This window comes from Siphateles boraxobius, unplaced genomic scaffold (assembly GCF_051911475.1).
Source record: "Siphateles boraxobius isolate OS27281-9 unplaced genomic scaffold, OSU_SipBor_1 16, whole genome shotgun sequence".
Classification (NCBI taxonomy): domain Eukaryota; kingdom Metazoa; phylum Chordata; class Actinopteri; order Cypriniformes; family Leuciscidae; genus Siphateles; species Siphateles boraxobius.
Window position 1 is genome coordinate 4076196 of NW_027508766.1, and position 26108 is coordinate 4102303.

General features: G+C 36.8%; 1 protein-coding gene across 2 annotated transcripts in view; it reads right to left on the reverse strand.

Moving 5' to 3' along the window:
• Positions 1-26108, reverse strand: part of lrch2 (leucine-rich repeats and calponin homology (CH) domain containing 2) — a 104864-nt gene that overhangs the window by 64708 nt on the left and 14048 nt on the right. For both annotated transcript variants that reach the window (XM_077231224.1, XM_077231223.1), the window contains exons 2-8: positions 17791-17935; positions 16611-16737; positions 16427-16532; positions 15534-15670; positions 8236-8366; positions 6416-6503; positions 5019-5115 (exon numbers count right to left, since the gene is read on the reverse strand). In XM_077231224.1, coding sequence (XP_077087339.1) covers positions 5019-5115; positions 6416-6503; positions 8236-8366; positions 15534-15670; positions 16427-16532; positions 16611-16737; positions 17791-17935 — 831 coding nt within the window. The remainder of the gene's footprint in view (positions 1-5018; positions 5116-6415; positions 6504-8235; positions 8367-15533; positions 15671-16426; positions 16533-16610; positions 16738-17790; positions 17936-26108) is intronic.

Below are 26108 nucleotides of genomic sequence, written 5' to 3' on the forward strand. Positions count from 1 at the left end.
ACAAACATGTTCCGCAATGTATTTTTCCTCTTCCACAGTCGGTGATTCAGGGAGTCTTGTGATTGGTTGTCAAGCCAGCCAATCAGAATTTAGCAGTCTCATCTCTGATTGGCTGGAATTATGGCATATTGTAACCTGGGTTGTGTTGAGCAAGTGAGCCTTCTGCGCTTAGAGAGCGCTCAGGGCTGGTATGAGAGTAGCAAGAAAGTGAAGTCTTGTGTCTAGAAAGTATTTGGATGAAACTTTGCACATCCAAATACTTATTTTAAATGTAAAATTTATTTTCGTTCGCTCGAAATATTGTCTTATCTGCAAGACGAACTTTTCTGCGCAAAACTCAGTTCACGCGTATGCGAAATGCGCATTTGCATGCTCAAAATGTGATCTTGCGCACGCAAAATTGTGACCGAAATCTAACCCCATACTCACGGCCCAAGCAAACACTCCACTCACAAAACGCTTAATGCTCTCACAGGTAAAACAAATCCCACTCCGACATTACATTTCTCTGTAGTAGGCTAATTGATTTCTGTTTGTATTGGATTTTTTAAAATAATGTATCAAATGTAGGATTATAAATAGAAGTTATGATATGACATCCTGTGACAGTCTGTGCTTTTTATTAATTTAAATGCATTAAATTAACTTCATCAATTAAAAAAACATCAATGTCATGTTTTTTAATTGATAAAGTTAATTTAATTTAAAGCCTACCTGGTTTAGTAAATTGTGCATGGCCCCGTTCCCTTGTTTTAATAAAAAGAGAGAATTAATTACTTCAACAACGTGGCCATGATTTACTAAAACCATAGAACAAATTTAATTTGTGGCCATGATTTGGTCTAAATGAGAGAACGAATTCTTAAATTCATGAGAAGGAAATCTTAATTTGTGGTGCAACCTGGTCACACTAAATGCATCTCTATAGCAAGCATTGTGTTTATCGTGCAATTTATATGCGAAAAGGAGTTTTTAAAGGGTCATGAAACCCTAAACCAAATTTAACAGAGGTATGTGTGTTGAACACCATTGAAGACAATGGTAAAATCTGTTAGATTTAATAGTAGGGAGAAAATTGTTAAATTTTATATTCGAATTCTATTTTCGTCTTCCGGGTTTAAAATCTTCATCGCAGGCTGTGACGTGGCAGAGCACTGTATAGTGCGTTGATGACTCATCTGTCTCTCATAATTATTAATGAGACTGAGTTTTTATATCCTATGAGAAGACACTGGCCCTCATTTATCAAAAGTGCGTACACCAAATTTCCAGCGTACACCTGGCGTACACCCAAAACCACGGTGACTTTGATATTTATCAATATGGACGTTGGCGTACGGCACGCTCAAATCCTACGCCAGGTCAGGAGGTGGTGTACATGTACGCACGTTTTGAGTTAGTGCGGAAATGCGCAGAAAAACAATTCCTAAAACCACAAAACGCACTGACAAACTAAAAGATATGAGGAGCTCTTTTCCAAAACGCGATAAAAGCCATTTTTAAAAATAAATTTGTATTTTATTTCTATTAATAAACTAGTGTTGTGTCTGCAAAGATGAAATTGATGATCACCATCTCCGTAGTGAACGCGCCTATAGAGAGAGTAGCCTATTTCTTTTCGTTTATAATTGTTTCGTTTAAAGACATTTCAAGCTTTCTTTATAGATATATTACTCATGTCTGTGAGGCATATACTGAGTTTCGGTTGATTTGTGATGAGATGCGCTCCAGTTCACGTGCAGTGCAAGGGACCGCGCTCGCGCCTCCATGTCATAACTCATGATTATATTGTCTGCTATTTGCTTATTATTTATTATTTTATTGGTTGATGAAAAAAATATTAAAATTAAGATACAATTTATACAAAACGAAATTCACTTTAAAGAAAGCCTTTCTACAAAACAAAACTTAATTAAGTGGCCAAAATCATGTCTGAGCATGTCTCCCAATATATTGCGCATCCTATCTTAGCCTATGTTCACTTTTCATAATCAACATAGATGGGGAAAAATAACATTATTATTTTTTTAACAAATATGAAACTAAATGCACTTAGTTAATGGCTACAACACGTAGCCTAATAGTAGGCCTGAATATTGTTATTACTTTACTATTAGCCTAAATGTGTTACTAAATGATTTGAATGTATTTTTAACATTGTTGTATTTAAGGACTGTATTTGTGTGTTATTTTTAAATTATTTGTTTTATGTGGTGGACAATATTGGAACGTGACATTGGAAATATTTATTTTATTTTTACTATTTAATTTATTTTACTATTTATTTTGTTTGGCTTTTATTTATTTCATGCAGTTGCACTTATTTAATTTATATTAATTTATAGTATGAGTCCCTGATTATATGTTGCATGTTCTCTTCTTGTTGTTTTTGTTGTTGTTTTTTTATACAAAAAATGGATGGATTTATAGCGTTTTGAAAAAAAAAATACAATTAACTTTGAATTTATCATCAACAATATTGTTGTTTGATTTAATAATAATTTTTCATGATGGTGATGGTATCGATCTCTAGAGAAGTGTCTCCTCTTTGCCGTCTTTCGTGTGTCCATGGCGTAAAATGAGGGTGTGGGGGAAGCGGATACTTGAATATATAGGGGCGTGTTATTCTAATGACGATCGTTTTCAGCCGCGGCATTTATCAAGGGCAGGTATTGCGTACACCTGGATTTCAAAGGTACGCACAGCTTCATAAATCAGGCGGTGAGAGGAGTGTAAGCATAATCTTACGCCTACATATACGCCCGTTTCTACGCAAGAATGATAAATGAGGGCCACTGTCTCTAAATTATTCATGACACCACGTGGATCTTTCCAATGACAGACATGTCAAACTGTGATATCGCGTAGTAGAGGAGAGAGACAATCATGGGACGCAAGTGTATATTTTCGTGGTGCAAAAGTCTAAGTCGATTTACCAAAAACCCATTCAAAAAACCCATAGACTTTAGGGCGAGGGAACCGGAGGGAACTCACTTCCGCGTTTTGGCATACAAAGTGACATCATAACTTCGGCACTCTATAGCTTTGTAGTTATCTGTTTGGACTCGTTACACCAAAATATGGACATACGGAGATTTTTAAAACGTCAAGCTCCAAATGAGGAATGCAGGACGCAAAAAATGAAAATTTACTGTTGCACTAGTCTGGACAATGTCTAGGTATGTAAGTTTTATTTCTCTGCCAAATAACTGCTTAAGCTGGAGAAACTCAACACACTGCTTTCAATATGCTGTTCAGTATGTTTCAAAAGTGGAGAGTATTGTGTGACTGTTCATTTTTCCCGTGTATCAAAATGTTTTAAATGTTTCATGAAATAGGCTACAACAAAATGCGAAATATAACTTGTTTTTTTAATCACTCTCATTGTCACAATGTGTTTTGAAAAAAGGAAAGAAAAACGTTAAAAATATTTTCTTTTTGGTTGAAGATAATATTTTAACTACATTTCACATTTGTGAAAACAGGTCTACATTTCATTGATCCTAATTGTGTCCGAACGAAGATGCGATGCGAAGTCAAGTGGCAGTTTATGCGAAGTTCTACCTGTTTACAAATATGATTGTATTGTTGTACTGTTTTTTCTTGGGTTAAAAATAAATATGTCTTTATTTAGCATGTTTGTTTTGTCCATATTTGCTAGTGCTGAGTTTCCCAATTGATAGGCCATGCAGGTCCCAGCTGCTACAATGATTTTTTTAGTTTTTGCCCCCCCTGGCTCGAATGTCAAACTCCGCCTATGGTATGTGTGTGTCTAAAATGTAACCCTGGTCATTTTACTTGCCTTTTGTTAAATAAGCGCTCGTTATTAAAATTTTAGATATTTCGATAATACATCAATTGTATGGTTAATTCGTGTAATTAAACATGCGCCATTGGGGTTCAGGGGGCGCGAAGATCTATGCACAGAACATTTTTTTAAGCGGAAAATTAATTATTTTCAAATATATGCATGTATAGTGTGTATATAAACAAATATATATATATTATAATGACATTATAATTAGACATGTACATTAATATGTTTTAATAGAATTACGATTACTGTAGGCTATATGTAGCAGGGCATTCAGTTACTTTTGAAAGGACAATAATAAAGTGTCAGTGTATTTCATTAGACTTTAACTTTGCCAGCTATAAAAAAAATCTAGCATTTCCTCACGTTTTACCGCTGATTTTTAGTGACAGTCGATATGCATGGGCCACTGGCTGATGACAGTTCCCCCTCTCCCCTGCCGTGCCACACCACACCCACTCCCTCCCTTCTTCTCACAGCCATCCACGCCCATTTAAGTTGCATTTTTCAAAAAGATTGTGAGCTAGACTTGAGCTGAAAGAGAGGGGTTTCATGACCCTTTAAGTGCATATGATACATATGGGTAGGTGTAGTAGTGGTGTGGGGTACGTATGTATTATATGTTTGGGAAGGATTAGTGTTGTGGGATGCGTCTGTATTACACGCTATAAAGTGCGTATCATATGCACGCGAAAACTGCGTATATCATATGCACGTAAAATCTAATTATCGCATATAAAGAGTGGGGTACAACACAATATCTACTTTACCTATTTATCTAATTTATTATTGTAGGCCTATAGCTCACCTTTTGCTGCACTATGTTTGCGTAGCACATGCACATCCTTGTGCTTTCTGCCAATGTGCCGCTTTAGATTCCAATATGAATCTTTGCTAACTCGCACTAGCTTTCCACACTCCCTTTCAATTTCTTCTCCCTGCTCGTTCTTAACTTTGATTTTTACTGTGCATTCATGTATAAGGCTTGCAACTTCACTAAAATAATATTTGAACTCCATGACCTATTGCTCCACTCGTGCTTAGCTATTTTACAGACGATCTCGAACTAGAAAATCAAAGACAAAGTGCATTCTGGCTTGAGTGAGCGGAGTGGATTCTTCAGACCTTCAGTCTCTAGACCTCTTAACAAATACACAATGTGAATGATAACCTATGGCCAATATTACTAATACTGAAAGCACACCTTTGTTTGAGTCCAGCTTTGTCAGAAGTATATGTGGGTCAGCCCTCGCGGTCTCAGACACTTGAGAGTGAAGACTCATTGTATCATCATCAGATGGCTGGGGAATGACAGACAGAACAGGAGTGAGAGAAAAACAATAGAAGGGAAATAAAATCTTTTTTTTTTGCCTCTGGCAAACTGTACTAGAGATTTACCAAAGTCCCTTTAGGACAAGTCATTATACGAGTGATGCATTTTGTGTTATTTTATAGTCTTTGTATTTACTCAGTAATTGCTACTTGTTTTAGATAATCTTTCTTGAAAATCCAGATCAGGTCAAGTTCCACAGGTGTGCACAGCACACCTTATTATGAGCTTAACTCACTCCACCTCTGGCCCTGTTTGAACCTGGTACGTGTTTTGGTCGATCAGATAAGTAGTCGAGTGAGACACATACCCGTTTACACCTGGTATTTTTATCTGTCTCTTCTGTCCACTTTCAACCACTTCTGTCCTGATTCTTCAAGGGAGGGGTCTATGGGTGGGTATATGTATGGGTTTTTCAGATCTTTTGATCTAACGGACAAAATAAGCTTGCGCAATTTATATACAAACGTGCCTGGAGATGACGGAAAAACATACGGTGAACAATGGCTTTCGTTTCTGCTATTATATCCACAAGATCAGCTGAACGTGGTGAGTGAGTGTTGGAAATCAGGAATGGTGAGAGAACATTGTGCTGGTACGTTTTTCGTCTTTGAACCAAACAAGGGTCTTTAGCCAGCAAAGTTGAAATCCCATCGGGTTAGCACGCTTCCATTAATGTTTATGCATTAGGTCAGTAGGTGGAGAACAGGCAGCCTTTTGTCGCTGTTCGAACACATTCGACCACATGTGGTTTACACTAATTCAATTCAATTCACATTTATTTCACATTTATTTGTATAGCACTTTTCACAATACACATCGTTTCAGATTAAAATTTAGAGCGATCTGTTACCAGAGGTAGTTTTGTATTTCAGAAATGTACATATACAAAATCACAGTTAGCTAAAAATTAATTCATTTAAATAATTTAATAATTAAAGGCAGAAACAATGAGCTCATTGAAGTAATGAATACACTAAGAAATCAATCCTGTCTAATGCGTTTTTGACTACCTCTGGAAGTGGTCGAAAATGGACAAGCTCAAAACGTTTTAGACCCCCTTTACACTTGTATTTAGAGTCATACAGTTGTGATCTGATCAAACAAAACTCATCCTAATACTAGGTGTAAACAGGGCCTCAGTGTCTACTGTTTGGATTGTCAGGCAAAATTAATTCAAAACTTTTTTCTATTATATCAAGTGAAAAAATATTTGAGCCGTTTGAAGCACTAACTATATACGTGTACAACTAATGTGTGTGTGTGTTTACCTCTGTAGTCGACAGTCTTTTGTCACCGTTGTCACTGCCAATACCGGAGTCAGGGCCATGGTTTTTACTGGGATAAAAATCTTCCATACTACACAAACAAACAAATATTCATGTAAAACAAGAGACAAATAGACACACAACATAATTTCCCTCCACTACACTGAGAGTTGGATGAGGATAAATTCAATGAAACAATAATTAAGCAATATCACACTTGAAAGATACAACACTTTTAAACAATAGTCAATGGCCAATTGCGTAAATTGTGTCCCGAAGATCTTCTTCTGTGTGAAACTACTTACAGCAAGGATTTGGGAGCTACCACTGATAGGTTTAAAAGATATGTACAAGCCTTTGTTACTACTTAAAAGTCATCACATTAGAATCATTATACTGCAGTAGCAACGATGGCTAGCAGCTAATTTGTCCAGAAAGATCACAAAAATCTCTAATTCAGCTGATTTTTTAATCTACTGAAAAGGAAAAAAAAAATACTATTGTTGAATAGATATTGAATATCAAATTAATATATTAATTTGAGTAACATTTTAAACACAAGTTGCAAGTTACTTTGTAATTGCTTCACCAACAAAATAGTCTCAAACAAATTCAAAGCAGAACCATTGCACATCTCCGAGCAACACAGAGGGGTTTCATTCCTGAATGAATCAGCATTTCTGAACAAATCCTTTGAATGAACAATAAAATGACTCACAAAAAAGTAACTTGTTTCTTAAATTAATCAGTGCTTTTGAACGAATGGTTTGAATTGACAACTCAACGACTCCCTCTAATGTTTCTTTTCTTAATGAATCAGTGTTGAACAATTCAGTTGAGTGAACACAAAGACGGGCACCTGTCGCTACGTACTGGCATGTAACCCGCAGAAAAGTCACTGTAAAATGCTTTGTGTAAATCCTCAGGAAAGCAGGAAATACTTCACTAGTTACAAACATATGTTGACAACATGATTCATGGAGCTCTGAAAGTGATGTTATTAGTAGAACAAAGTGCCATTAACAGATGACAAAGCTGTAGTTCAGGGCTCCAAACCATTTCAAGGAATGAAAACAAAAACCAGAAACAAACTAAATTTTAACAGGAACATAAACAAAAACTAAATCAAGTTTAACCATTCTGAATAAAAACTCACATTTAAAATTAACATTAACCAGTTAATAGCGTTTTTCTAATAAACTGTTATCTAAACTGTAATGTTACAGAAGGATCGCAGAATAGAAATGTTAAAATACTGATTCTGTAGTTTTGTAGCTCGGAGTGAACCAATTGATATTTTTTAAAGGGGCATTCGGCAACTATTTCAGCTTAATAAAACTGTTTAGAAATTATTTGGATGGTTTATTAACCTGTTCTGGTGAGAATGGTGACTTTCCCCGTTCCCCCCAACGTTCCTAGGCGGAAAACCAACCTTGCAACATGAGGATTAACATCCCGGTAAGTTGGAAATAGGAAGTCTCTTGAGAAGTGAGAACGAGCGAGAAACACTAACCGCTTTATGGCAATTCGACATAAACGCACACGCCGCTCCCCTCAATGTGTATGATGTATAACCCCCCTCGGTAGACATAGCTCCACACTATAAAGTTGGCCAGCTCCGATAATAACAAATGCATATGAGCAGCGGTAGAAAGGGGGAGGAGGGTGCCGCAAGTGAGTTTTTTTTTTACGACATTGTTGTGAAATATACGTCTCACAGCTGTAGGGGGAGCTTGTTGTGAAAACATGCGACAACAAAAGTGAAAATCAGCGAAGAAATACCTAGGGTTGCCGAATGCCCCTTTAAGCCCTGCTGTAGTTACCTGTCTGTTAGCTGCTGAGGTAAGCAGCGCTTTCCCAAAGAAGGCAGGTCAAGTGTGTCTGGTTTTTTATCCAGGCGACATGCCTGCAGATTTAAATACTTAAAGATATGGATCTTTCCCTTCAGGCAGATCTGAAAGCAAAGAAGAAAATGTATCTAAAAACTGACAAGAACATTACAAAACATCACAGAAATTACAGCCTCAGTAAAAGTTGGATCACTGAAATGAATATTAATTAATTAAAATAAATAAATGCTCTTCTTTTGAAATTTCTATTCATCAAAGAATCCTGAAAAAAAAAACTATCACCGTGTCCGCAAAAAAGAAAATCTGCAGAACAACCGTTTTCTACATTGATAAGAATAATAAATGTTTCTTGAGCAGCAAATCACCCTTTTAGAATGATTTCTGAAGAATCATGTGACACTGAAGACTAGAGTAATGATGCTTAAAATACAGCTTTTGACATCACAGGAATAAATTACATTTAAAATTAAAGCTGCAAGCAGCCTCACAAGGGCCAAGCTTTCCAATGGTTCCATAGATTCAAGAAGTAGTTAAAATACTTTGGTTATTAAAGTTTCTTTTAAAGTTTTGAAAGCAAAGTATTCTTACTTCTTAACTTCTTACCTCACAGAAGAAATTAGTTCATTCAGCTACTGAGGTTCAGTAGTTAAAAAGAGAATGAACTCAAAATGAAGACTTTGTAAATAAATGAAACACTTTTATTTAATAGGAAGAAAGAATAGCACAATGCTTATCAGTATGATAAAGGAATTGAAATGACACAACATTACACACAATTTTATAAAGTTGTACTACAAAGGACTTGAAGCCACAATCTCTGGGTCAGATGCCTGTCACTCATCTCATTGTGCCACTTGGAAGACATGTGTTTACATAGATGCAGAAGTTCCACAGTTCAAATGAGAATCAACTCAAATAACTAATTAGCATGCTAAGCTAACTAGCATAAGGCAACAAACACAGGCTAGGTCAACTTCAGAGTGGAATATCTAGGGAACGGTAGTGAATATCAAAAATCCGTTCAGTCACTTCTGTGTGGCTCGGTCCAAAGATCGGTCCAAAGAGCAAATGTTGGATGAAATTGGGCAAACTTTTTAGGAACAGTAGCGAAAAAAATGTTTTTTGTTTGTTCAAACATGGAAGCAGTCCACATTGTTGGAAAATGAAAAATGAGATATCGTAAGTATCTGCATAAACCAAGGAATATAATGACATAAATAAGAAATCAAATTTTGACCTATGTTTTCCAAAGTTATAAGCGTTTTTGCAAAAAACTTATATCTCTGGAACACTAGGTGGCGCTGTGTTCAAACTTCTCAAGTATCTTCAAGACATGCTAATGATGATACATATCAAATTTTGTGCCGATATGTCAAATATTTTAAAAGATATTTCAATTTATGACAAAATTCAAAATGGCGGACACGTGGTTCATCCGATCCTGGAAAAATCTTCTGACAAACTGTTCAAAAGTTATTTGCCAAAATAGAAAATTTCCAGATCTCATGACCTGTAGGTGGCGCTGTTCCCAAATTTTGCATGGACCCTCAGATCATGGCACCGATGAAACGTATCAATTTTCGTTTCGATTGATCCAAGTTTGGCCGAGACAGAGCCTCTGAACCAATATTGGGTCGACCTCGTTAAGTTTGCGACATCATAACTTTTGAACAAAGATGAATTAAAAAAATCAGTTCACTCACTTCTGTGCAGCCCAGTCCAAAGATCAAAAAACAAAATACTGTACTTTTCAAAATGGCCACTACTGTAATGGGCGGAGTCTTAATGTACAGTATTCAGAGCCGGATTATCCATAAGGGTACTTGGGCCAATGCCCAGGGGCACCAACCATTCACAACCACTAGGGAGCACCACATGACACAGGCTTTAAAAATATTTTTCGTAAATTGTTATATTATTAACTTGAAATTCTTGAAAGACCATAGGCCTACATAACCCGTTTATGAACACTAATTTAACAATAATAATAATAATAATTAATAAATTATAAATAAATAAAGATTACATGACCACTATCACTCCCCCCTCCCCAGTCTGTCAGAGATGAGTTGGTTCAAAAGTACACGCAAATGTGTCATTTTTTTAACGGCTACAGAAAATGAATCTAAATCCAAAATGGACAGACATCAATTGAGTGGTTTTGCAAGAAGAAAGTTAAAGAAAGACAAGGACGCTAAACGTTTAGCTACAATTCAAAATGTTCCAGGGATCGAACGTTTTTTTGTGAGAACATCACGGGAATTGCGATCCTGTAGCAGCGCTGACTCCGACGAAGCCTGAGCTAACTGTGGAGACGGAAACAAAGAAATGGACTTTGGGGATGTAGTTGACACCTTTGCTTGCGCAAAATCAAGGAAGAAGCAGTTCTGCTAAACTTCATACATGAAAACATTTTACCAGATTTAGTGCTACACTTATTGTCTCTTATTTGTTCCCCACTAAATAATGTTTTTTTCACAAAATGTTCAGATTTTATACAATTATTGTGCACTTGTGATTTTTCAAAATTTTACTGCTGAGTTACCCACTAATCTAGTTTATAATAGAAGTTGTGTCATAGATTATGATCATATTTTTTTAATTTGTTGTTTTTCTTTATAATGAAATTGTCTGTAGTAAGTAGATTGTGTTTAACACACAAAAGAGTGATTATCAGTTCAACACACAGAGTTATAGAAATTCGACTTGATTTTTTTTTTTTTTAACTGCGCTGGTAAAATTATTAGCTAACGCTACGGAGGCCATAATATTTTTGACTCATGGCTGAAGTTAAGTTTCTCCAACTCTCCCCAGGTTGGCAAAAAAATGCATCTCAAAATGCATCAGATTGATGCTTTAAAATATGGAATATTTAAAAATTTCTTACGGAGGAGCATTCCCCCGGACCCCCCTAGAGGGGGAATAGCCTTCTGACCTTTTTCACCCCTGACCTGTTTTCAAGCCTGTATAGGTAAGAAACCTGATAGATTTATTACTATTTTTAGGCAAACGTGAATTGACGCTGTCAATGAATTGATGTACATTTGGATTTGAGACATTTGAATATAGTGCTCACTGCTCATATGCCTGAATGTATGTAGTTGGACAAGTTAGTAAATTACATTTGAGAAATCACCTTGATTATGTCTGATGGGTGGGGCTGGGGGTGGTGGATTTTGAGGTATAGTGCCCAGGGGTACCACACTGTCTTAATACAGCCCTGACGGTATTGATTGTTATCACCATAATGATTGGAATCAGGTTTACTAAGTTTCATTTTTCTTGGTTAGGGTTAGGTTTCTTTTCTTCAATTTAATCCAAAATTGGTACAATTACTATTCATTACCATCACTACAAGTGTGCCAATTTTCATTAATTTCCTACTTGTGGTTCATAGGGCTGCCATTTACTACCATTCTGGAAGAAGAACAATGAATTGTACGTAAAATCACTGCATGTTGTATGTGACAGCTTCAGATGAGATCATTCTTAGGCACAATCCCTGAAACAGATGCAACTTCTGCATCTTTTCCTGCCACAGTACCTCATGCGGTCTGGGCACTTGTGTCATACTGAGTTGCGAACCCACGACGCAAAGCATTCGGGTTCACCAGCCTGCTGAGGAGAGGTTTCAGTGTGAGAATGAGTTCACAAAAAAGTTCCATAACATGTTAACCAGATTAGCATGCTATGTTAATGTAGCTTATTGTTAACTTGATAGCTGAAGACCCACATTAGAAAGAATGGCAACTGGTTCGCATGCTAACCAATTATTATGCTAAACTAACTAGCGTAAGGCAACAAACACAGGCTAGGTCAACTTCAGAGAGGAATATCTCGGGAACAGTGGAAACTATCAAAAATCTGTTCACTCATTTCTGTGCGGTTCAGTCCAAAGATCATCTGATCACACTTTGGACAAAATTGGGCAAAATTTGTAGATGGAGTAACAAAAAAACTGTTTATCATTTATTTGCTCCAATTTGGCGGAGTCACATTGTTGGAAAATGACAAATGAGATATCGTCGGAATCGGCATAAACCAAGGAATATAATGACATAAAGCAATTCAATTTTGAACTATGATTTCAAAAGCTATAAGCGTTTTTGCAAAAAAAACTTATATTTCTGGAACACTAGGTGGCACTGTGTTCAAACTTTTCATGTCCCTTCAGGACATTTTGTTGATCATCCCAACCAAATTTAGTGCTGATATGTCAAATAGTTTAAAAGATATTGCAATTTATGACCAAATTCAAAATGGCAGACACGTGGTACATCCAATCCTGGCAAAATCGGTATCCACGGATTCGGCATGACACTGACACATTTTTATATAATTTTCTGACAAACTGTTCAAAAGTTATTGGCCAAAATAGCCATTTTTCATTTCTTATGACCTGTAGGTGGCGCTGTTCTCAACTCTGGCATGGACCCTCAGATCATGGTTCCAATGAAGTGTACCAATTTTCGTTTCGATTGATCAAAGTTTGGCTGAGCTACAGCTTCTACACCAATTTTGTGTCGACCTTGTTAAGTCGTTAAGTTTGCAACATGATAACTTTTTTTTAACCAGTATGTCATGAAATTCTATTCAGTCATTTCTGTGCTACGCAGTCCAAAGATCATTTGAGCAAATGTTGGGACAAAATTTGACAAAACTTTACAAAATGGCCACTACTGTTTTTTGTACTAAGTTTCATTTTTCTAGATCAAAGGGTTCAAAAGTTATAACCATTTCAATGTTGAATTTTTGAACTGGTGGCGGCGCTATAGAGTTGGTCTTAGAGACTCAAAAATTGGTCCAATTACTATTCATTAACATCACTACAAGTGTGCCAAATTTCATAATTTTCCTATGTTCCGTTGATAGGGCTGCCATTGACTCCCATTCAGGAAAAATGATAAGAAGAAAACGGATACAATAGGTGCCCTAGCACCTTTGGTTCTTGGCCCCTAAATATGGCAGTTATTTTAAATTGTAACAACATTTAACGTTACTGTTTTATTGTATTTCTATCAAATAAATGCAGCCTTGGTGAGCATTAGAGACTTCTTTCAAAAACTGTTTTTTTTAAGTTGCACCACATACATAACAAATAGATGGACATTATATTTAGTCAATATTCATTCTCATGTCAATATTCACATTAAGTCTAATTCATCAATTTATGTAAGATTGGATTTATGAGCATTTCACAAAAAAATTAATTCAGCTTGTGTTTCATAAAAAGATAAGATAAATAACCTTTATTTTTATTTTTACTGTAATGTGCTAACATATCATTGACATTAAAAAAGTCACTTGACTGGAATCCATCTGTCTGTCTCTCTCTCTCTCTCTCTCAGCATTGCATTTCCAAGGAAAAACCAAACGGACCAAAGAACATTCCAAACAAATCCAAAATTAATTTCAGTTAAGGGAAGAACATGCTGCGTGTCTGAGCAAGACAAGCCAGAGTCAGGGAAACCATGATCTTTTGTTTTTTTTTATCAACTTATCAGACAGAACAAAACGTTAAGCATTTCACATAATTAAAAAAAAAAAGATTTTACAGATGAAGAGGAAAAAGGACCAAACCCTTATCAACAACACGCAATTCCTGATGATGAGATTTAATTGAGTGTTCAGAACACAGTTCTTTGCCAACGATGTGACTAGAACAACGTAATCCTGCACATCATCACACAACACCCCCTTTTATCATTTGATTTACTGCCCACAGGTACACCAGCATGTGTCTTCCTTTCAAGCAAGAACAACACTGAAGAAACTTGGGTTAAGTGCATTGCTTAAAGGTTGTATCAGCGATTGTGGGTGAAGTCACTTCTGTTTGTGTTTGAATCGAGATCCCAAACAAACCAAGTTAGCTCGCCCCTCCCTCAACGAATTCCAATTCGTCAGAATCAACTCGCTCACTAGAATGCCAATCTCACACACTAAATCCCTACAATCTGATATTCGCTACAGCTATCCGAGTTTAGTCGAGCTTCACTCATATTTTTTAAAGAATTATATTTTCACACACAGTTCAAATGCAAAAAAGTCAGCACTAGAAGCTACTCACCTGTCCAGAAGAAACAGCGCAACCTCAGCGTCCGATTTAAAAATTTTCAAATCTTTGAATTCTCTCCACCGTTCAAAAGCCTTCCTGATTATTATTCGTTACTTTGACGAAAAACGAGGGTATTCCCTCGCCCTAATCCTCCTTCTCATCTTGGGGATTGCCTCTTCCATGTTAAATGTATCTGGTCCGTTGATAGCATAGGGTTGATAGACGCTGCCTTATTCTTTAGCTCCGACTTCGCGTGAAGGCGCCGTGCACGAGCGCAAAAACAAACAACACCCGCCCCTGTCGGTGATTGGTTAGAACACTGTTTATTTTGATTCTGAGTGGTGGTTGTACCCATTTGTTTTTGTGTGCAGATCTCAGAGCCTAGGCTGCCTACAGAGACGCGTTTTTTGACAGACTGCATATGGGGCGGGCAGCTAGTGGATCGTTAGGAAAGATTAGATGAATGTGAGAATTTTTGTTTGGGCCTGAAATCGCTGATACAACCTTTAAGGGCACAATGTAATGGCTGATGGGTCCCATGGATCCTTTCAGTAATCAAACTGGAAAATGACAAGTGTGGTTTGGTTAGGGCTGTGACAATGGCAGATTATTACCACTGCGATGGCAAAAATGCCAAGCACCACAGGTTCGCTGTGTTTTGGGGGGAGGGGGGTTGAGTGGTTGAGTAGCCTATTTATTTACGCAAATAATACACAATGCAGAAATTATGCTTGAAATGTGATTTAAACACTACAAAGTCCTTGAACATCTCAGACAATAGAAATTACACAAAAGTTTGGAATCAAACCCAGTTTAATTACATTTTTCTCAACAAAGATAAATGTGTCATCACATGATCCTTCAGAAATAATTCTAATATGCTGATTTGCTGCTCAAGAAACTTTTCTTATTATTATCAATGTTTAAAACAGTTGTTCTGCAAAAAAAAATTTGTGGACACTGTAATAGTTTTTTTTCCCCAGAACTGTTTATGTTATTTTTTGAGGGGACATTCCTATGTGGTATCCTAAGTAAGATTAGAAAAAAATTAAATACCATCATTATTGCATCAATATGCTTGATATTTTATGTATTTTGCAATGTCAGCCACTGGATGGCGCCAAGAGAAAAGAAATTACCAACAGACAGGGACAACAATCAAGCAAGTCTTTGGCTTCAGTGCCACACATGTAACAGTTGAGTACTACTGAAATACCTGGGCGGGAGGAGACTGCATGGGGTTGTTGTCAAGAATGATGTGCTGTAACTGCTTAAGTTTGCGGTAAGATATGGGAATCTCAGTGATCTTATTACAAGAGAAATCCAACCTGATCAACGGCAGATGAGACAATTCTGTGAGAAAGAGAAAGAAAGGGTAAAACTAAAGATATAATGAGAAATTCCTTCCTATCTCAAAGTAAGTAGCATAACTAGCATAAACACTTCGGCTCAATCCCATTTCACCCCTTGCCCCTATCCCCCTTGCTTTCGAGTGTACCCCTTGGCCCTTAAAACAGAGTGACAAGGGCCAAGAGGTTGAAATATTCCCCTAGGAAATGGAACAACCCTTCATGAACCCGATTATACGTCATCAGTTGTCGATGATGGCTCTGACGTAAGCGACGAGTTTTTACAGGATTTCTCCACAACAATGACTGACAATGAGCGCCGCTGCTCTTACCTCTGAGGAAACATGATGATTATAATGTTCCTTCCTCGAAATGTATGTCTTTTCTGTTTCGGAAAGGTAATTTATTATACAATTTCTTAATTTAAATGACTATATTATTATCATAAGAGTAAATAAAGTGCATGGTGGTGTCATCTGGGGCTAAATTTAAATGTTTAACCGTTTGCGAAGCCATCTCACCGGTGATTCGCGATGTATTCTGTGAACTTTCTCATAGCCCTACCCCTTCGCCCTACCCCTCTATCACAACAAGAATCGGGACACCCTACCCCTAGACGTGAACGGAGGGGTAGGGCCAAGGGGTGAATTGGGATTGAGCCTAAATGTGTTAAATGTGAATTTATATCCAGCTAAGCTTTTGTAGTTTTATCTGGTAGATGCTTCTATTGATATATCTGTCTTTTTGTATGTGCCTATACCATCTGGTAACACTTGTAGCCAGTTTCTTCGTATGTTGAGCTCTCGTAGCGCGAGTAGTTTCCCCATATGAGCAGGAAGCACCTGGATCTCATTACAGCTGATGTCCTGAACACAGAAAACATGTACTGTGTACATATGAATATATTATATACACTAATTACGTGTGTATTTTCACATACTGACCAGTTCCATAAGGTCTTTGGCCTTTCCGATCTCATCAGGAATAGACAGGAGTTTATTGTTGCTGACCACAAGCACTTTCAGAGGAAGAATGAAGAGAAACTTGGGGAGAACGGACAGCTGATTTCGACTGAAAACATCAAAACACAAGAATTAGGTTCAATAGTCTTCAATAAATACCATTTAATACCATCTCTCACTTTCTTTAATGAGGAAACCCCCACAACAACTGAAAAAAATGAAAGCTCTTACAGTTGCTGGACAAAATTACACTACTGTTCAGTGGTTTGGGGCTGGTAAGAATTTTTTATGTGTTTGAAAGAAGTCTCTGCAGCCTCACCAAGGCTTTTGATTTAAAAAAATCACCAAAATTTATTTGATAAAAAATACAGTAGAAACTGTAATAGTGAGACATTACTACAACTTTAAAGTAATTGTTTTCTATTGTAATATATTTTAAAATGTATTTTATCCATGTGATGCCAAAGCTGTATTTTCGGCATCATTACTCTAGTCTTCAGTGTCACATGATCCTTCAGAAATCATTCTAATATGGTGATTTGCAGCTCAAGAAACATGTATTATTCTTATCAATGATGAAAACAGTTGTTCCGCTTACCATGATGCATTTTTTTTTCAAGATTCTTTCGTTGAATAGAAAGTTAGAAAGAACAGCATATATTTGGAATAAATTATTTTGCAACATTATAAAATGCATCTTTGCTGAATAAAAGTATTAATTTATAAAAAATAAATAAAAATAAAAACTTACTAACCCAAACAAGCTGCTGAAAATTCTGATTTGGACCGAAGGATTACATACATTACATTTTAAAATATATTAAAAAAGAAAGATTATTATTTAAAGTTATTTTACTTTTATGGATAATTATTTTATAAAGTTATTTTAAATTGTAATTATATTTCACAATGTTAGTTTTTACTGTATTTTTTTTTAAACTTGATTAAATAAAGTTTACTTCACAACAATTGCATCTGCAGTCGATTCCAATGCATTTCTATGGGTCTAAATTTGATTTAAAAGCGGTTTCAGTCAAAAGACATTATTTTTAATAACAGCTTGATCAACAAAAACATAATAGACAGATGTTAAGATAGTCTTAGAAATGGATGAATTATAATGAGATGTTAACAGACAAAGACATCATAGTGTGGGTGTTACCTGATGTTCAGGTAGGTGAGCATCTGTAGGTTTATAATGGCCTCTGGAATGACCTTTATACAGTTGTGATAGAGGTTTAAAGACTCCAGCGGCGCAAACATACAAACTTCTGGAGGGAGTTCACAAAAGCGGTTTTTCGACAAGTCTATAAAGAAAAAAGATAAATTAAAGTCAGTTTAACATGGCGAATAAGTATACTGTGAACATTTTCAACAGAAAGATACACACATTTACAAATTAATAATGCATGCTAATGTACTGCACATCCAAACAAACAGGAAGTTTGAAATGTCTACAGGTAGAATGACTGAATAATTGAATAATTAATTGGTTGATTAGTCTGATGTATAGGAGTTTCACCTTATCAGTCATTTTCAAAGTACCAGTGTAACACACACACACACACAGAGAGAGAGAGAGAGAGAGAGAGAGAGAGAGAGAGAGAGAGAGAGAGAGAGAGAGAGAGAGAGAGAGAGAGAGAGAGAGAGAGAGAGAGAGAGAGAATGCAAGAGAGAGAAAATAAGAGAGGTAATTATTGATTTGTCAAGGCAGTACATTTAATTCAGATGTAGTGTGAAGAGCTCCGTCACAAGCTCTGCTGATGTGACACCTGAAAATAAAACGGCTGAGATTCACAACAGTGAAATGAATGTGACCCACTCACTTTGAATTTAAAAAATGGTCAAAAGAATTATCACATTGAAAATATGTTTAAATGCAACTACACAACAGTTAAAGTTACACTTTCTTGCTAGTTACACCATTATGCCATTAGGTGGCGATAAGTGACTTTTTGAATCATTTATTTTTATATTTTTATTCAACTTTCATAAAAGCTTAAAATGACATTTAACATCAAACATAAGCCAAACAGATATTGGGGAAAACATATAACAGAGCTTACATTGTAAAGAATAAGACATTGAATATGCGCTTTGTTAAAAAACACTGAATCATGATGAATGTGTTGTTCTGAGACAGTTAATGGTTCATCTTGCTTTGGCTTCATTTGGGACCCTTTTGACTGGTAAAGTGCACACACAAAAAAGGATATAAAATGTTAGCCCTCATCCTCAGACATCAATCTCAAAAAAAAGAAACACCCAGAATTATAAAAACTTCAAACAATCATAACGGAGTTGTCATTACTACAGCGCTACCATGGGAGCAGACATGCATGCAGAAGAAAAGTCATGTCAACTTCCTCTATAATTCACATCCCATTTGAAAAGAGAAATGTGAGAGAAATATAAAAGACTGTAACTACATCAATGCAGACTGAAAAAGAAGAAATACAAACAGAATGGGAATATCATTTCAGAATTATTTTGGGCCTGTAAGTGTTACAGATAACATCCTTCTGGAGTTTGAAGCCAAATGCCAGCAAATAATTAATTCAATATTATGGGTTAGCCATTTGTCAGCCAATGAGATGTAAGCAGAAAAAAAAGAAAAAAAAACTATTTGATGTGCAGTGGTCGTTGCTAACCTGAAACTGTGCTGCCTGGCAACTCTTACAGACTGGAACAGAGTTGCTTGGCAACCGTTACCAACCCAAACACTGTGCGGACTCCACCTCAGAAATTCCTTTTGAACAGCCTTCAGTTGGCTGATAAGAGAAAACAGCAGACTTGCCTTCGTTTAACAGGGCTTCAACATTGTCAACATTTACACACCACTCAACATTTCACTTCAAATGCTCGGGCCCGAGGAGTCATGTTTTGGCTGATTAATTTGGGCCAGTAAGCTGTAACCACACCCACACCAACCTGCAAACCTTTAATCAGTATATTATAATCATAGACTGAAAAAAAAAAATGTATAATACACCTTTTACCAGAAAACCTTCTGTTTTTAAAGGATTTTTCAAAATACTTTTTAGTGAAGGGATTTGGGCTTTTAAAAATAAAAAATACTTTTTTTCCAGTCACATTTGAAAATAGTGCAATATTTATAATATGACATGACAACTGGAAACAGAACTTCAAAACTATAAAACATTCTTCAAAATATCTTTAATGTTCTGCTGAAGAAAGAAATTCACAGTTTTTGAACGACATGAGGTGGAATAAATGACAGAATTTACATTGTTGGGTGAGCTATCCCCTTTAAAGGTGGGGTAAGCTCTGACCGACACAACAACAAACGTGTAGCCAATCAGCATTAGGGGGCGTATGATGGTGGAGGAGAGAGAAAAAGCAAGAGGGAGATATGAAAAAAGACTGTAGAAGGAGAGATGGCTGAGAGACATTACAAAAGAGATAAATAAGCTCATAAGAATATCACTGTGTTAGAAGGATTGTGTGGTTGATGAAGGGTTATGATCAGGAAAGAGCTTTAGGGCCCACGTTATATTAGAAAAGCTTTCCAGTGCTAGAGAGAGCCAAGTGGTAAGGCCTGAAAACAGACACGGAGGTTGCTTTAAATCCACTCCATACGCCAGTAACACTTGTTTTAAGTGTCACTGTTCATCTGGAGATGCTGTGCTGTTGGCAACTAACAACGAACTCTCGTGTATGCGTGTTCATCTTTTGTGCTTCCTTGTCGTTTGTTCATCATCTTCGCTTTTTTTTCGTGAAGCATTATTTTGTTGTTCGTACGATAAATAGACATCCACTCTTGCATTGCATGTGTAACGGAGGCCAGCTAGTGAGAGTTTGCACAGGCTGATGACTGCTAGAGAATGTGGTTTGCCAACTAGCGTCCTTGTTAGTGCATCATGCCAATGATCGGGGTTCAAGACCAACTCAAAGCAGGGTGGTTACGATTAGAGGATGAGCTTTGGAGGTGGAGCAATGAAGAGAGGGGTGTGTTTGTTTTGGTCGATTTAAAATATCAACAATGTTCAGCAACGATTTTGAGAAATAACATACTGCACCTTTAGGCCGTGTGTCCACCAAAGAGCTTTTTCACGCTCCTGGCATAAAATTCTAATTGTTTTCAATGGGAGCACCGCGTTTTTTAAACGCCATGAGCGTAACGAGGCGCTGAGCGTGTATTTAACGCTCCAGCGCTGAGCGCCCGGCGTTTTTTACTGGTCACCGAGAGTTGAAAAATGTTCAACTTTGGGTAAAACGCTGCGCTCATCACTGTCACTTTTTAGACAGCCGTCCAATCAGAGTGGAGGAGGGACGGGACATTCTTTATGTACAACGACGTCAACCAGCAGAGCTAACCGAACAAAATGGATGAAAAATAAATTTTTAGTATGAAACAAAATTATCTGCGAAATCAGTTACGAGTAAACTGTGCTGCGGTTATTCTGTATCATAACAACGAATCGTCTCAACTGAAAAAACGCAGCGCTGCCAAAACGCTCTCAAGCGCCCACAGCTAGGCGTTTTCAGCAGAGCGTCTAGCGTTTTCACCCGGCTAAAAACGCTTTGGTGGACACACGGCCTTAAGCACTGAGACACAGCTGTCTGTTTCTATGAGAGGATTTTATAGTTTACAGCCATCTATAATATATAATACGAGAGAGAGAGAGAGAGAGAGAGAGAGAGACTGTATGAGGAACTGAGTCTGTGTGATAGTCAGAGACAGACAGACAGAAAGACTGAGACACAGAATGACTGTGAGGAACTATGTGTGGACAGGTTTGGCTATACCTGTGAGTGTCAAACGACAACCGACTAATGAGGACATTTTTACTGGCCCTCACTGGTTAAAAAGGCTTAGAGATCGGCAAAAACATGCGATTTATTTATTTTTTTAAATCTAGTGTTGCACATGTTTCTGTGATGAGTAGGTTTAGGAGTAAAATCAGGGTTAGGGCCATAGAAAATATCATTAACCTGATATAAGTCTATTATATCGGGGTCTATAGAAGTCTATTATAACGGGGTTCAGATGTTTTGGGAAGGAGGCGGGAACCGGCGAACATTCATACATTTTAATAATAAAATACAAAACTAATAATAATACAAAACTAATAATAATACAATAATACAAATACAAAAACAAAAGTATAAGCCAGCAGCCCCTCACGGACGACGGCTAGCCTCACAAAACAGAAACAAAACACAACATAAAATCAGGCCTGTTTCTCTCTCGATCTTCACTGTCGTCGCACCTCCTTTTATGCGAGACTGGTGCGTCTCAGAGTTCATTATCACTCATGCCACCGGCCTTGCGACATTCTCTCACGTCCCTCGACCTCGTCCTGCTCGCCACATCTATGTAATGTCCTCACTAGTGAAACAAATGTGTGCGTGTGTGTAAATGACTGTGGATACTGGATGGAGATAGGAGAAGTGAGTGAGGAAGCTATAGAGGGAGGAATTGATGGGAATTCCTTGAGACAGTGACATTTCTAATATCAGCTCAGCATCTCCAGCAGCAGTAGTTTGTGTGTGTGTGTGTGTGTGTGTGTGTGTGTGTGTGTGTGTGTGTGTGTGTGTGTGTGTGTGTGTGTGTGTGTGTGTGTGTGTGTGTGTGTGTGTGTGTGTGTGGTTTGTTACACTCAGCAAGTGCGTTTTGAAAAGTCTGTTATTGTGTGTGTGTGTGTGTGTACAGTCTACCGAGATCCTGATTTGATATCTATGATCACTTTATTTGTTCTTTTTTCCCCATTTCTCCTTTCTTTTTGTGATCTATCTTTTTTACTCAAACAATACTTACACTGAGGCACAGCCGTTTAGCAGAAGGTGCCAGACCCCCACCGTGGGCGCGCACACACACACATAAATGAGATATCAATGTGCTTTTAATGCATGGACTTAAGGCCAGAGATGATACAGGCTGTGAGGGGGATAGGGCTCACGTTTCAGAGAGAGCTAACTCAATGCCCCATGTGTTTCATGAATATGATAATGGACTGCATCAGAATATGTTATCCGTCTTCTTTATATTTGCTCTCTTAGACAACAGATTATCAACCTTGTCCACTGTTAACATAATGATGGATTGAATTTGATTGCTGCTTCTACCAATACATTTCCTTTTTGAGAAATGAACAAATTCTCATGGACAAGGACAAACCCAGAAATATGACATTTCATAGAGAATTCATAGAGATCTGTAGAAAACATATTTCAGTCAAAAACACTGCAAAAACCAAAAGTTGAATGAATGTTGGCAGACAGCATGTTTGAGCTTAAAAGGAATAGTTCACCCTAAAATGTTAATTCTGTCATCAATTTCTTTCCTTCATGTTGTTACCATAAACCCATATAACGTTCATTCAAGACAAATGAAGATAATTCTCATATTTGGCCAGTCTAAGTAAAGTCTAAGTAATCAACATTCTAAAGTTTGTGTGTGTGACATATGAACAAACATCACTGATCCTTGTGCACCAAGCCTCCGTTTAATGCGTACAATGTACACGTGTGCGATGATTAATGTTTAGATAGCCTAAATTAAAATGTTTAAATAAAGCAATTGTGTCTCATCAGAAGCCTTGGATTGAACTGCTCAATTGATATGGATTACTTTTACCATATTTCATGAAGCTTGAAAATGTTGCCTACCTAAATTATCAATAGGATGAAAAAAAAATGCTAAGATTATAAGAAATATCTTAATTTGTGTCTGAAGATAAATGACAGTCTTATGGGCTTAGAATGACATGAGGATGAGTAAATATACAGAATATACATTTTTTGGGTACTATCCATTTAAAGCTGAAGTGAATTTCTGCACCACTAGCAGCATCAAACAGAAATGCAAAAAACATCACTCTTTCTGAATACGATCAGACAAGACAGCCATAGACCCTAATGTTGCCGTGTAGGGCTCGTCAGCATGCACAAACAGTGCATGATACACAGAAATCATTCTCACACAACCTTGCTTGAGCAAAAGTCCCAGCACGTTTATAGTGAGGTGAGGTGTTCATTTTAATTGACCCACCCTCCTTCAATTACCATGGAAACCAGCAATAGATACTCACAGAGTGACAGGTTAATTAACAGGAGTAGAGAGGTTTGGTGGTTTGTTAACACACCACACAACTTCAACACCATTCACATACCCACACTAACCTACCGCCAAATACACAATCACAGTGTGACAGTCAAGTCTTTTACATTGTTACAAGATGTCTATTACAAATAAATGCTGTTGTTTTTTTTTTTACTTTATATTAGACAAAGAATCCTGAAAAAATTAATTACGGTTTTCACAAAAATATTAAGCAGCACAACTGTTTTTTAACATTAAAAATAATAATAATAATAATGTGGTGTCCCAATTCGCCCACTTTACTATATGTATGCATGTAGCCTACTCTTTTTGTTAATAAAAATTAGATACGTTTGATTGCGTGAGAGAAGCTTTGGGGCATTACTACCACGTCAAAAAATTGTGCTGTGTCGCATAGGCCTAGTCATTTGCATTCTGTCACCGTAAACTGGCCTGTCAATCTTCCCATCACAGTTAACAACCTTATATAAAAAGGTTCACGTTTTATTTGCAAGTTTGCATTACTCAAACAATTCTTTTAACCATACTGAAGAGAATGTTGATCTGACAGTCATGGGTCTTTCATGCTGAGAACTTTGCTCATTTCGCATAATGATGCATTTAATAGTAATTGACCAAACGTATCTGTTTTATTAAAAAATAAACATTCTTCATCAAGTTATATATTGACAATTAATAACAGGACATCTCTATTTAACCCTAGTTGTCATGTGCATTCACCATGATTGTTTTTTGTTTCTAGCTCTCCAAAGTGAGGAGGAGTGTGCACAGATCCACATTTCAGAAACAGTAAACCCTCAGGGACTCTTTTCAACATGCTATACTTCGGGACACATTTATTCTAATTTCACATGCTATTTAGAATGGAAACTTTCTGCACACTGGGACACGGTAAGAAATGTCTCTTGAGCACCAAATGATTTTTGAAGGACAATGTGACACTGAACTGAAGATGGAGTAATTTTAATATATTTTACAATTTAAAATAAAATAGAAAACTGTTTAAATTGTAACATTTTAAATTGTAATAACATTTCACAATATTACTGTTTAACTTCATTTTGGATCAAATAAATGCAACTTTGGTAAGGAAAGGAGAACTCTTTTAAAAACAATATGGCCAAATATCAGGCATGAATTTCTATGTTAGTCATGGCCTGTTAATTGTTTGCTGCTTGTCTAGCTGGTGAATCAACAAAGCCATGCAAAGCTGGTGATGCTAGTCATTCAGCACAGCTAGTTGACCAAAGAGACCTTTCTAGTAAGTCTAGTGGGGATACAGGCATATATTTATATCCCATACTGAGGACAAGCATCCACAGCACTGCATATACTGGTGACCAGCAGCGCTGTTTTTCAGCATTCAATACTGACATAGTACGAGATTAATTAAGAGACTCCCATAAAAGAGTGTATACAACAGATATTCTCTTGTTCTCTGCATGTATTCATCTCATTTTCTTTTCATGGACTTTTTAAATGTTTCTGTCTGTCTCACTCGCTCTTTGTGTCTCTAACATCTCATTTTTGTTACACTGAATAAATGTTATATAATAGTCAATCTATCCAATTATGTTCAAACTGAGGACAGAGGGTGTTTAAGAGAAAGAGAGTGAAAAGAGTCTGAATGAAGGAAGTCAAATGAATCAGCACCTCACTGTATAATATTTCACTCTTTACCAGGGACTTTACAGAGAAACATGTCATATGATGCAGTATTTCTCCTTACACTTACAGTACAACTTTTTTAATTTTTCCACAAAAATCTTTTACACAGATACACATCCAGTCATTTAACATCCAGTATGAACCAAAATTCATCACTAGTTACTCATCATTTACTATATTATGTCTTATCAATGGAAAGAGAGGGGTGTTTGGAGATGCTTGCATTTACCATTTTGTTGTTTCTAGTCATCAAGCAACACTGCATATAATACATTAAAACCAAGCATATAAGCATTGCTATGATAACAAAATAAATAGGCCTCTAGAGTCTAGACTTTAAAAAGGGAAAAGAACAGGCTTTCCTAAAAGCTCAGACATTGATGTTCAATCAAACACTACTGTAATTTGGTTCCAATTCATTGGTAATTTAGCTAGGAGAAGCTTGCCAAATTAGATCGATACCATGCCCTCATTCTTAAAAAGGTAAAAGAGAAATACAACCCAGATTACAATGATTGAATGCACACTTGCAAAAAATGAAAAACAAGGTTTGTAATGACCACCATGTCAGGTTACTTTTAACCAGTGAAAATCCACTGATCTAGATATTACTTTACAGGGCTCGACATTAAGCCTTTTCATGTGCTTGTCCTTCGGACAAGTAAATCTGTCATTCACTTGTCCGAGTAAAAAAGTTGCTTGTCCGGATTTTTTTTCGTGTTTTA